Below are 13762 nucleotides of genomic sequence, written 5' to 3' on the forward strand. Positions count from 1 at the left end.
ACCAGTGTTTAGGTTTGATTATCTACATTTTGAAGTACCCCTCTCCCTCTTTTGGAGATAGGTTCTTGCTTTATTGTCCAGGCTTGAGTACAGTGGCAGGATTCCTAACTCAATGCAGCCATGAACTCTGGGGCTTAAGCAATCAGTCTGCCTCCGTCCTCTTGAGTAAATGGGACAACACGCACACCAACCACCACATTCAGCTCATTTTTCTTGTTTTTTTTTTTTTTTTGTAGAGACAGAGTTCTTGCTATGGGGTTGAGACAGATTTCTTCTGGAAAAAAAAAAGCTGGAAATAAAGCTCCCCTCACCAAGAGCCATGGAAAATTAGTCACCTCTTTCTTTCAGAAACGCTACAAAGCGATGGATGGGACTTGGTTTTGTATATATCCCACAAGAGAAGCATTAACATTCTCCCCTTATTTTTGACTTTTGACTTTTCAAAAGTTTATTATTTATTTATTTATTTATTTTTGTAGAGACAGAGTCTCATCTTATCGCCCTCGGTAGAGTGCCGTGGCGTCACACAGCTCACAGCAACCTCCAAATCCTTGGGCTTAGGTGATTCTCTTGGCTCAGCCTCCCAAGTAGCTGGGACTACAGGCGCCCACCACAATGCCCGGCTACAAAAGTTTATTTTTATCAGCTTAGCATACTATCCACTTAAAACAGTGCTTTAATAGCGTATGGCTAAATTTTGTAAGTTCTAGTAAGGAGGGGACAAAGTATCATGGTCACCTAATCTGAAACCCCAAATGGTTCCCTATTCTCTTCCTCAATACTACTATAAATACTATAATGATTTTTATTATATGCCACTTTACAGGTATTCACCTTATAAATGTTCTCCATGTAATTCTTTCAAGAATCCTGTGAAGTATTGTAAATACGTTTAACCATCGAGAAAAGGAGGCTCTGGGAAGTAACAGCTTGTTCAAGGTCACCACACAGGGGTGGACCAGTGGGAACCTGAGCCCATCTCTCATCCACCACCGGCCGCTGTGGCATTCCGTCTTCTTGGAGTCGCTGGAATCTCTCATGTCATCAAAAAATGAAAAGTCAAAGGTTATAAATCACTAAGGAGGAAAAGAAACTGCCTGGGAGAACACCGCGCAGGTCGTCTTGGTGCGTGTTTGGGAAGAGCGACCTTTCTGTCCACAACTTCACCGGGACACGCGCTCACTCTACACCCAGCCCGGGGCGGTGCTGGAGGCGGCAGGTATCCCCCAGTCCCCAGCTGCGAATTCCGAGAGGCGGCCGCCGCCGTGCCCACGCCCCTGTGGGCGCCAGGACGCGGGTGCACGTCCCACACCCAGTGGCGATCCTTATCTCCAGGCAAGCAGGTCCCAAGGTTTCCCAGCTCCGGCAGGAACTGTAGCCCGGGGCAGATGGCTGGCTCCAGCAGTCTTCGCTGGGACACTTAAGATACTAGCTACGTCTCTTTCAGGTAGAAGACCCGAACCCACACACCGGTTCTCTGACTTCTCTCCCTTCCCTGTAGTTTTCTCTGTGTCCTACAAAGTTGGTCCCAAAGCTTAAGGGTGCGGGTGTATGTGTGTAAGTGCACGCGACACGCACAAGGATCCCAGATGGGGGTCCGTGGAACCCCACCGTCCTTCTCCCCAAGGTGGCGGAGACACTGGCCAACCCCGCGCCAGGCTGCCGCAGGGGGCCGGTCTCCGGAGTTTTAGAGGGAAATGTGGCCGGGGGGCGGCTGGCTGGGTGACCGACAGCTTGGCCAGCCACTGGCAGAGGGCGGTTAGGAGGCTTAGGGCCGGCGTGTGTGCGTGCGTGTGAGCAAGACGGTGAGTGTGTGAGCGGCCCCAACCCCCACCTGTTTGAAAAGATTTTAAAATGCCAGAGCCAGATTGCCCATGTTTCAAAAGTTGAGAACAGTTGGAGTAAAACACGTGCGCATCCCCTTACCCGCAATAAGATTTGCTGAGTCGAAGACACAAGAAAGCAAAGGAGGAGGAATTACAGGGGGTGTAGCAGAGAGAATGAGAAAATTGGCTGCTCCTAGACCGTCGGTTTTAGGACCCGACGGGAAGCACGTTGGAATTTCTCCCTTAAGGGAGGAAGGGAGGGAAGGGGAGGAGTGGGCCGGCCGGTAGGCGGCCGCGGAGCGCATGCGCGCGCGTCTCCTTTCGCCGGCCGCTGCGCTTCGCGGCGCGGAATAGAATGAACTGTAACAAAACAAGCCAAGCCTTTGTATCTGCTTAAAGGGGCCGCGGACACTTCCCTCCTGTCCCCCTCCATCCCCGCCCAGCAACCGCGTCTGCAGGGCTCCCAGCAACTGGCTGGAAGGGCTTCCCTCACCCTCAGGGACAGCCCACCAGCGAGGAGAGGCGAGCCAGGCGGGAGGCAAAGAGGCGACACTACATTTCTAAAAGGCAAGAAAGAAAGGAAGGAAAAAAATAACCCAAGCGGCGCAGAGTGGACTCTGGTCCGGGAGAGCACGGTCGGGCGCCGGAACGTGGACCGAGAGGCACCGGAATGCAAACAAAGCTCGGGGGCGCCTGTGCATGGCTCGCGGGGAAGCCCAGAAAGTTTGTTTTATGATGGCTTGAGTGCGCTAGTGTGTGCAGGGGAGCGCGGCTGCCAAGTTTCTCTCTCCTGTTTTGTTATTTGGGGACAGATGTTTCTCCCATGAACCAGCGGAGGCTCGGGGGCTTGTGCTGTGGGGGGCACCTGTCTCTCATTTAATTATTATTTTTGGAGGGGGGGTGTAACTCATCATGTCGAAAGTGATCCAGAAGAAGAACCACTGGACTAGCAGGGTTCACGAATGCACCGTGAGGCGGGGACCCCAGGGCGAGCTGGGGGTGACGGTGCTGGGGGGTGCGGAGAACGGGGAGTTTCCGTATGTCCGAGCGGTGGCTACGGTCGAGGCGGCGGGGCTTCCCGGCGGCGGCGAGGGCCAGCGACTGGGCGAGGGGGAGCTGCTTCTGGAGGTGCAGGGGATCCGGGTGTCCGGCTTGCCCCTCTATGATGTGCTGGGAGTCATCGACAGCTGCAAGGAGGCCGTCACCTTCAAGGCCGTCAGACAAGGTAAGACGCGGCGCGCCTTTGGAGGGCGCCCCTGCAAAAGGAGGGCGGTCTGTGAGGTTCCCCCCTCACCTTGATTTCCCGCTTTCCTCCTTGGAGCGCAGCAAAGAGAAGTTGAGGCCCGTGCGCCCTGTGGCGGTGAAATACACAAAGTTGTTACGAGGTTATGGGTTGTTTGCCCACCTGCGTTTGGAGAAGGGGAGTGGGTTTGCGCAGGGAAGCGGGGAGACGTTTCCTAGTCCTGGTTTGCCAACCTGTTAGCCACCAAGTGCAGCGCAGCTTTTCTCGGGTCTAAATGAAAGTTGGGGAACTGAGGTAGCCGCAAGGTGGACTCTTTCCTGGCTCCTTGGGGTTAGGGATGCAGCGATCGTAGCTGCTGGCGTTCTTTTGACACTAATCAGTTTCCAGACCTGGTGAGTGGGTATGATTTATTGGACGCCCTCCATTAGAAAATCGGCTTCGCCCGGTGACCACCTGGTGGTTCCTGAGTCTGCTGCCAGAAAAGCCTGCATTCACCCCTCAGCTAAATGACGCATGTGTCTCCACCGTGTGGCCCAGCCACAGGCCCGGGGGTGAGGTGCGGGGAGAAGTTGTTTGCTTTTAGCGCTAATCATGGTCCAAGTTTCCCTTGCCACTACCACCACTGTCATCATCATTATTGAGATGATAATGATAGCTATTAATTGTTAGTTTACTACATTCCGGGCTCTGTGTGAAATGCTGTACTTGCACTATCTCATTCTGATTCACAACAGTTTTAAGATCAAGTTGTTCTTATAAACGCCATATTACAGATAATGAAACTGGGACTTACAATGATTAAGTGACTTCCCCAAGGTCACACAGCTACCAAAAGTTAGCTTTTGTGTCCTTGCTGCAGAGGCTTAAGCTCTGGATGAGGAGGAGGGAGGAAGAGGGATGACCCTAAGGGACTGGAGGGGCTGATTCATGGGGAGGGAATAGAAGAAATTCCTCTCTTGAAGTCTGTGGAGGAGGGATGGCCTCTTAAAAGATGTATTTGATGGCTACTAGTGGTGGTAGGTCTTTCACATCTCGGCTTGGTGCAGGCAAGGGGCTGTCCCTGTATCTGGCCAATGGAGAATGACTGGAGTTCTTAAAGGGATCACTTGTGCAGCCAAGTGCCATGACACCCCCGATGAAAGCGCCAAAGGAGGTGGCAAAGTTGAACGTGGTGAAAAGTTCCCATATGTTTCCATAAGGACAGGCAGCAGCTGGAAGATTGTGTCAAAGGAAAGGGCTGGGCTGGGGCAAGCTGGTGCTTTCTTGAAAACAGGCATGTTCCAGATGAAAGGGAGAAAGGGGGCAGGGAAAAATAACTTGGCCTTTTGGTAGCCTTGCGAGCTAGGTGGCTGACAGCCTTGGAGAATACCTTTCATTTATGACTTCAGTCTTTACTTGAATGAAGCATCCTACCAGGATGAGCAGAGTTTTCCTCCTTGGGGCTCCCTTCATGTGTATCTATGAATTAGGTCTCTGTTTCCTTATTTCCTTTCAAGGGAGTCAGCTCATTTAAGGTAGGAACCGTTCCTCATTCATTGCATCTCTCTTCAGTCTCGGCCTGAATCCCAAAACCCTGCCTGGCCTTGCCATGTGTCCTCATCTGAAACCTGGCTTTCTTGTGGGTATTACATAAAGTGATACATGAAAAGTCCCCCAAACAGTACTGGGATATGGTAAGTGCTTATTAAAGATGAATTACATATGTTTGAATTTAATTTGTGCAGTTATTTATTTCTAAGACTAGCTTTTAATGTCAGGAACTGGATTATGAATTTAAGGTCAGGAACCTGGATTATTATGAGTTGATAGAACTGTAGAGAAAATACCGTGTGAGGGCATTTGATGGAGCAGCAGCAGGTCTCAGTTGAGGGTCATTTCAGAGAAAGGGTAGAGGAAGGGCAGGCAGGGGTACCTGCTGTCTTGTGGGATGTCTAGTGGTATCTAGCAAGTCCTGAATGGGGACTTGTTGCGTTGTGCAGGAAGCTGCACGTGGCTAAGCTGCCGCCTTCCACTAGTTATCAAGGATCCAGGAGGCGTAGTCCCAGGGTGGCCTCAGCTTGGAACTCTCAGGGAAGGGTGGGTGCCATAATCAAGTGGGTTTAGAATCAAACACTTATGGATTCAAAGGAGACTGTAGTGTTTCCAAGTGTTAATTCCCCTCACCCAGTAACACAAGAATGTTCACAGCAGGGGTGAGGTGTGTGTGTGTGAATCTACTTGTAATGGGATAGAAAAAAGATGCTTGTTTGGGAACTTGAATGGCTTGGAACCCACCACAATGAAAGCTACTGTTTCATCTAATACTTATACAGCAGAGTTGGATCTACTGACACTTTCATTACTAGTTAAGATGGCCCTAGAAGCCATTTATCAATGTTCTGTTCCAGCTTTCATTTTGAGAATATGATTGAATTACATCACAGAATTGCTTTTACTGTGCTTTCATTAGTGTTTCTTTTCTTTTCTTTTTTTTTTTGAGACAGAGTCTCACTTGGTCACCCTCTGTAGAGGCTGTGGTGTTACAGCTCACAGCAATCTCCAACTCTTGGGCTTAAACGATTCTCTTGCGTCAGCCTCCCAAGTAGCTGGGACTACAGGCACCTGCCACAAGGCCTGGCTATATATATATATATATCCACACATACACACTTTTTTTTTTTTTTTTTTAGAGAAGGGGTCTTACTCTGGCTCAGGCTGGTCTTGAACCCGTGAGCTCAGGCAGTCCACCTGCCTCGGCCTCCCAAGTGCTAGGATCACAGTCATGAGCCACAGTGCCCAGCCCTTAGTGTGTCTTTCTTAATCATCTTAGGTAGAATACATATTTGGTATATGGTAAAGAAAAATGCTACTTTTGTGTTGTCCTCTGCCAGAGTTAGCCACCCTCAGGGTTACTCCCCTGGTCACTCTGGGTACTGTCTGTATGGAATTGTCATGATCTTTTTGTGGGAGAAGATTCTGCTGTTTCTGTTTCATGGCAGTTCCATGGCATGTCATAGCTCACAGCAACCTCCATCTCTTGGGCTTAAGCGATTCTCTCAGACTCCCAAGTAGCTAGGACTACAGGCACCCGCCACAATGCCCAGCATACACACACACACACACTGTTTTTTTTTTAGAGAAGGGAGTCTTGCTCTGACTCAGGCTGGTCTCGAACCCATGAGCTCAGGCAGTCCACCTGCCTCGGCCTCCCAAGTGCTAGGATTACAGGCATGAGCCATCATGTTCCTTGGAAAGACACACAGACCAAAATAGTCTGTAGCACATGGTATTATATGGAGCAGGACTGGTCTATGAAGGAATCAAGGTAAATGGGTCTACTAGGTTGATGTTGGTTCATTTCAAATGGAGAAGATAGTCCTTTGTTACACAATGCCTAAACAAATTTATAGAGATACGTATGTCATTGTATATGTATATTAAGGTATAATAAAATGTACGGATCTTAAGTGTATAATTTGATGATTTTTGACAAATCATGTTCATGTTATCACTAAAGACACAGAACATTTTTCACCCCCCTAGAAATTTCCTTCATGTTCCTGTCTAGTTAATTATCCCTACCTCCTGCAGAGGCAAAGCCTGTTTAATTTCTTTTTTTTTTTTTTTGTAGAGACAGAGTCTCACTTTATGGCCCTCGGTAGAGTGCCATGGCATCACACAGCTCACAGCAACCTCCAACTTCTGGGCTTAAGCGATTCTCTTACCTTAGCCTCCCGTGTAGCTGGGACTACAGACACCCGCCACAACGCCCGGCTATGTTTAATTTCTTTTACCATACTCAGATTAGTTTTTTGTTTTTGCTTTTTTCTTCAGGAATGGGGTCTCATTCTGTTGCCCAGGCTGTAGTGCAATGATGCAGTCATAGCTCACTGCAGTCTTAAACTTCTGGCCTCAAGTGATTCTGCTTCATACTGTAAATTAATCTATCTTTTAAAAAATGAAATAATGCAGTATGTACTCTTTTGTATCTGGCTTTTTTCACTCTACAGCAGCAGTTCTCAACTTGTGGGTCACAACCCCTTTGTAACAATGAAAATACATCGTGGCATTAGGAAGGTTGAGAAGCACTGCTCTATAGAGTATTTGGAGATTTCGGTGTTGTGTATATAATTCATTTGGTTCTCTTTCATTGTTTAGTAGTATTACGTTGTACACATATGTCAGTTTGTCCTTTGGCTTGTTAGTGGACGTTTGGACTGTGTACCCTTTTGGGCTATTTTGGATAAAGCTGCTATAAATGTTTCTACTTCTTTGCCATCTTTGATTTTGTCTCTTTTGAATTTTAGCCATTCTAGTGTGTAAAATGTATGTAAGAAAACTTTGATGTAGGATAGAGCTAGTATTTATTAAGCTCTTGCCTTAGAATATGCCAGGTGTTTGGCTAAGCTAAAGCTGTAAGGGAATTCTTGTTTTCGGTCCTCACAACTGGACTCAGATGCCTGAAGCTAAGAGTCAGAGAGTTTGGGTAACTTTTCCAAGGGTCAAACCACAAGTGGCAGAAGTAGAGCTGTAACTCAGCTGTATCTGATTCCAAAGCTTTTGCTCCTAATTCCCAGGACAGTGGGGTCTCCAGACTAGTTGCATTAGTGCATCACCTGGGAACTGGTTAGAAATGTAAATTCCCAGGCCTCACCTTCCCTACAGATTCAGAAACTTTGGGGGATGGCACCCGTGGGCTGTTTCAACAAGTCCTTAGGTGATTCTGGTGCTTGCTCAGTTTTGAGAACCGTTGCCCCGGGGTACAGACTGAACTGGAGATGATGACATCAAATGAAGCAGGTGACCTGGGTTCTAGAACAAGCTCTGCCAGCTAGTGCCGTCATCTCTGGCAAGTCATCTGTTTTAAGCCTAAATTTCTTCATGCCAGAAATAGGTGGGTGTGCCTCTTCAGGTCTAGGCCTTTTGCACTTATGAAATACTGTGCTTCCATGAATAACCCAGCTGCCAAAGGTTTAAAATGGTGTGATTGTAGTTTCCCAAACTTGTATATTATAGGTCATGCCTACATATTTTTGTAGGTGAATGTTGTGGTTTTTAAATTACTCGGGAACTGAAACTGTCCTACTTTTTTTTTTTTTTTTGTCATAATGGTGATAATAAGACACAATTTAAAAAAATGAGAAAACCACCACCAGACCTTTCCCCCTCACTGTAATAAGGGAATTGTGACCACAATGAGTTAGATATACTCCTAGATCTTTGTGAGATTTTTTGTTTTGTTTTGATGTTGTGTGTTTGTTTTGACCAGTTGGAATATGTGGCAGCAGTGCTATTGCAAAATAATTCTGTTCTCCTTTTAAAACAAGAGTGCCAGGCTCGGCGCCTGTAGCACATACACCAGAGCTGGCAGGTTCAAACCCAGCCTGCCAAACAGCAATGACAGCTACAACAAAAAAATAGCCAGGTGTGTGGCGGGCACCTGTAGTCCCAGCTACTTGGGAGCCTGAGGCAAAAGAATCTCTTGAGTCCCAGAGTCTGAGGTTGCTGTGAGCTGTGATGCCACAGCACTCTACCGAGGGCGACATAATGAAACTCTGTTTCAAAAAAAAAAAAAATAGAGTGTCTTGTCTTGTTTCTTGGTTTCCCATGAATCTCTGGGTTTGCTTCCTCTTCCCTCTCCTCCCACATGGTCACAAGATTGAGTACTTTCCTTCGTGTCTCCTCAGAGAGACCTTCACTGAGGCCCTCCATGACCTCCTTCTGGTGTGCTGCTAAATGCTTGCCAACCAGCTCTGGGGGGAGTAGCATAGCCTGAGCTGGGGAGAGATGCATATACGTGGGCCTCCTCAGCCAGTCTGAGCTGACCCACATAGACGATGGCTTCCTGAGTCCGTGCCATCTCCTCACCTGTTTTGTTGCCTTCATAATCTCAACACAATCTTATATTATCTCGTTTCATTATTGTCTATCTCCCCTTCTACTAGAGTGTAAGTTCCATGAAAACAAGCAGCTCATTCCTTTTGTTCACCCCTCTTATTTCCCAGTATCTAAAATAATACCCAGCCAATACTAGGTGCTTACTGAAATTTGCTGGCTGCATGAAGGAATTTTCTTTTTCTTTTTTTTTTCTTTTATTGTTAAATCATAGCTATGTACATTAGTGCAATCAAGGGGTACAATGTGCTGGTTTCATATACAATCTGAAATATTCTCATCAAACTGTTCAATGTAGCCTTCTGCATGGAGGAATTTTCCATTGTTTCAGAGGGTGAGTGCAGCGAGGCTGTCTGCAACACCTCTCCTCCCTTTCTTCCTGTTCATCTTTACTGCTCTTGTTTAGCATCCTTACTGCTCTTGTTTAGCATCCTTACTGTGTTCACTTTTTCATCTCCAGTTCTTCCTTGTCTGACTCTTCTTGTCTAGTAATTCAGGCTGAGCCATAAATGAATGACAAGGCTCAATGAATTCAGGTATTTTTAACTGTTGTCTCGAATTGCAGTTTAACAAATGAGGCTCTAAATATGAAATTTCAGATGTTCAGCAGGCAGGATGATGAAGGGTATTTCTGCTTTGTGTCAGCATCTCTGAGAATGATATTCTACCTCTGTTTTCCTACAGCATCGTCCTTGTGTACAGTCTTTTCAGCCAACAGCAAATCAGATCTTTGCTGAAGAAAACAGTCTGATTTTAGCCCCCTCTCTCTCTTGAATTGTGCTTTGTGTTTATATGTCTTTTTTTTTTTTTTTAAGTTAAACTTCCAAAAATCAATCTGTTTTTGTTCTTGGTGCCAAAAGACCACTCTCAGAGGGATATTTTTAGGCGACACTGTGGAATACTCTGCAGCTTTTACAAAAAATAATTCAAGGATAGACAACCCAACTTGTCCATTGTTTCCAGTGGCCACCCTTTGCTATCGGCTGTGTTACTTAAAAATAGATTAACTTGCCCTTCTGAGGCAATGGCATACAGTTGGCTCACTGCATTTGTTGGCATTCATTACCCAGCTAGTTTTGGATGGCAGGATTGATGATATCCACCAAAGGGAATTAAGTGGTTTATAAGAGAAAACATTCTGACATCTCCTTACCACAAAGGTTTACATGAAGGATGTTGCTTTATAAACGATGGTTATTTAATGCAAAACATCACTCTCTGATGTTAGTGGTCCTTTTCTTGAGTTTGTATATACTTGTAACAGGATATACTGATTTTGTATACACTGAGAATAAAGGCTGTCAAATTCGTTAAGGGCTGACATACAAAAAAGTAGGTTACTGCATGCCTGCCTGTTTTTATGCAGCTCATATGTGAGAACTATAACCTTGAAAATATCCCTGGTAAACACTGGAGCTTTGCTATGCTGCACCTCTATGGATGTTGGCATCGATATATTATTTCTTATGCATTCATTTTGTTGTTTCCACAGCTGAACCATGCATGCCAGTGGTGGGCCTATCATTTGTCTCTGCTTTATAATAGTGTCCTATGGAGCATCAGTGTGTTCTGCATATCAGCTTTTCTGAAGGCATGTAGCAGAATTAGAAAATGCAATTGGAATAGTGTCTTTTGTGATTACATAGTCATCTTTTTAAAGCTCAGTAATTAAATAATGGAATAATCATTTCTATAGTCCCTGTTTCAGAGTGAAAGTCAAAGTCCTTATAAGTGACTTCCAAGGCCCCCCATCCCCAACCTGCCCTGACACCTGGCCTGTGATGTTACTTGTCTCTCCCTGGCCATGGCTTGCTAGTCCCCACCTACACATCACACAGGCTTGCTTCCTCATGAACTTCAAGTCTTTTTTTTTGTAGAGACAGAGTTTCACTTTATTGCCCTCGGTAGAGTGCCATGGCGTCACACAGCTCACAGTAACCTCCAACTCCTGGGCTTAGGCGATTCTCCTGCCTCAGCCTCCCGAATAGCTGGGACTACAGGTGCCCGCCACAACGCCCGGCTATTTTTGTGTTGCAGTTTGGCTGGGGCTGGGTTTGAACCTGCCACCCTCGGTATATGGGGCCGGCGCCCTGCTCACTGAGCCACAGGCGCCGCCCATGAACTTCAAGTCTTTCTCAAACGTTGCCTTCCGAGTGGGGCTACCTCTGACCACATTATTGAAAAGCATAACTCCATTGCTACTTGGCATTCTCTAGTCTCCTTTTCTGCTTCATTTTACTCCATAGCATGTAGATCACATCACAATAAGTAAGTCCCTTATTTTATCTTTCCCACACAGGGGTGTCCAACCTTTTTTCTTTTTCTGCCATTGAAAGATTAAAAGTTGTCTTGGGCCACACATTAAATACACAAACAGTAATGAAAGCTGATGAGCTGAAGAAAAGGTCTGTGCATGCTTTTTGCAATATCCACCACCACAGATGAACAAAACAGTCCTCAAGTGATGGGGCCGTAGGTTGGATGCCCCTGTGTAGGTCTAGAATATAGCCTCTGAGAGGGTAGAGGTGTCTTCTTGTTCCCTCCCTGTATCCTCCCTACCAAGAACATACCTGATATGTAGTAGTTGCTCAAGTATTTGCCAAATGACCACTGTCAAATTTAGAATGAGAATAAATCTCTCCAGAGCTCATTTGCTTCTGATTAGAGCTTTGCTAGTTGATTGAGGAATATTCTTGAAGACAGTGAGCTTTGCTGGTCTGCTTCAACTGGCCCAAATATTATAAGTTTGCAAGGAAGAACACTTGGGTCCTTGGTCTCCTGTCAAGAAGAGGAGGGAAGAATCCATTGGTATCTCCTTTGAGTCAGCGATAAGGTCACATGTAATGTGTGTCTGATTTTAGTTCCTTATGTGATAGAGGTCTTTGACTTTTAGAGTAATTGAGTGTCCTGATTTCAGGGGTTACTTGGATTTAGATATGGCAGTAACAGGGGTTACCAGGTGGTTGATCCAAACAGGAAGGAGAGTTGCAGCTGCCAGAGTCACCATGAGGACCTTGCTGAGTTAGGAGTAGGTCTGTGCACAGCCAAGTCATCTGCTAATTATCCTGTTGTTCCCCACCGATAGCCTGTCTTCTTACCTTGAATCTCTATATGAGGATTTACATGTGCCTTATTTGGGAGGTGCTCCCAGGAAGTGCCATCGCAGAAGTGAAAAGTGAGACCTGGTAGTCTTACAGGCCAGCAGAGCTCTCCTGGGGGTGGGGCAGGAAGTACAAGTTTAAGGCAGCCCCATGCTGAGTGTGTCAGGGAACTTTGCAAACTAGCACACCCTGAGGTTCTTCTGCCTGTATATGTAGACTTTTTGTGTACTCATCTCCAGTGTCATGAGAACGAGTTACACGTAAGAGAATTACATTTTTATGGCTAAGGTGTTAACCTCATCATTACTGCAGATAGAGGCATTTGTGTGTGCTTTTAATGGGCCTTGGCTGTGTTCCCCACAGTAAGGGCTAAATCTTTTAGTCTGTTAAGAGACATGACTTGAAACTCTCTTTATGGACAGTAGTAGCATGATGGTGCAATAAGAAGGTGATTATGCCCTGATTATAAGCCATGTTTCAAAATTATTGCTATATACAGTGTTAGTGGAACTGTAATGCTGATTACAAAATAATCTACCAATATCAAATTGTTGATGTGTTATAGAGTCAGATTTTAGACCCAGGCTAACTCATATTAGAAGGCAGGCTTTTCATTTACTAGCTGAGTAACCTGGGACAAAATAACCTGCAACTTCACCTCTTTGATCTAGGATTTTCCACCCTGAAAATGGGGATAATAATAACACCTGCTTTCTAGGGTTGATGGAGGAATGGAATGAGGAGATATAAGTAAACAGGGCCTGGGACATAGTGAGTGCCCAATAAACGCTGGCTTCTGTTATTGTTTGAATGTTCCCTATTTGAAAGCACTTGGGAGAGAGGAAAGAATCTCTTGAGAGATAGAGATTGTGGTACACAGTTCTCTGGAGAGCTTTTCAAGTCTAAGAAAAAAACCCTCATTTATCTGCATGATTCAAATGCTGTCTTTTTGAAAGGCTGATGCTGGATTAGTTCAGACAAGTAAGAAGGAAGCCTCTGGACCTCACAGTGCATTTGTGGAGGACTGAGCTCCCTGACATTCTCCCATATTGTCACCGGTGATGGATTGATTCTAATGATTGTCCGTAGGTCCCAGGTTGTGGTAAAGCATGGAGGGAGGGTGAGTTATAGGCAGGTCATTACCAGCAATAATGATGCTTGAGAATGGGACTCCGTGTTCCTCTGATCTCCCTGGTACCAGTCTGGGCTCCCACATCAGGAATGGCTAAGGAAGCAGTGAGGTTTAGTGGTTTTAAGGATTTGGAGTCAGACTCCCTGGATTCAAATCTAGACTCTACTGCTTCCCAGCTGAGAGACCTGGGCAGGTGAACCTCCCAGGGCATGAATTCTTTCAATTGGAAATTGTAATTATACCTATGGTATTGGGTGGTTGTGAGGATTAAAGGAAGTAATGTACATAAAACATGTAGTACTCTGGTTGGCTTGTAATTAACGCTCACTGAAATAATCTACATTACTGCACCTGTGATATTTTCAGGTGCGAGATACAGACACATCAGTGGGTTTCTCTAAATCAGTGGTTTTCAGCTGGGGATATGTCTGGAGACATTTTTTGGTTGTCATGATTAATGAATGGGGTATGTTGGTTTGGCTCCCGTAGCATAGTAGTTACAGCGTCAGCCACATGCACTGATGATGGCGGGTTCAAACCTAGTCCTGGCCAGCTAAAACAACAATGACAACTGCAACAACAAAAA

General features: G+C 45.9%; 1 protein-coding gene across 20 annotated transcripts in view; it reads left to right on the plus strand.

Moving 5' to 3' along the window:
- Positions 1-2140: 2140 nt before the first annotated feature.
- MAGI1 (membrane associated guanylate kinase, WW and PDZ domain containing 1) overlaps positions 2141-13762 on the plus strand; it is a 705209-nt gene continuing 693587 nt past the window's right edge. For all 20 annotated transcript variants that reach the window (XM_053600554.1, XM_053600555.1, XM_053600559.1 and 17 more), the window contains exon 1: positions 2141-3051. In XM_053600554.1, the coding sequence (XP_053456529.1) occupies positions 2739-3051 (313 nt within the window). In that variant the 5' untranslated portion in view covers positions 2141-2738. The remainder of the gene's footprint in view (positions 3052-13762) is intronic.

This window comes from Nycticebus coucang, chromosome 8 (genome assembly GCF_027406575.1).
Source record: "Nycticebus coucang isolate mNycCou1 chromosome 8, mNycCou1.pri, whole genome shotgun sequence".
NCBI classification, from domain to species: domain Eukaryota; kingdom Metazoa; phylum Chordata; class Mammalia; order Primates; family Lorisidae; genus Nycticebus; species Nycticebus coucang.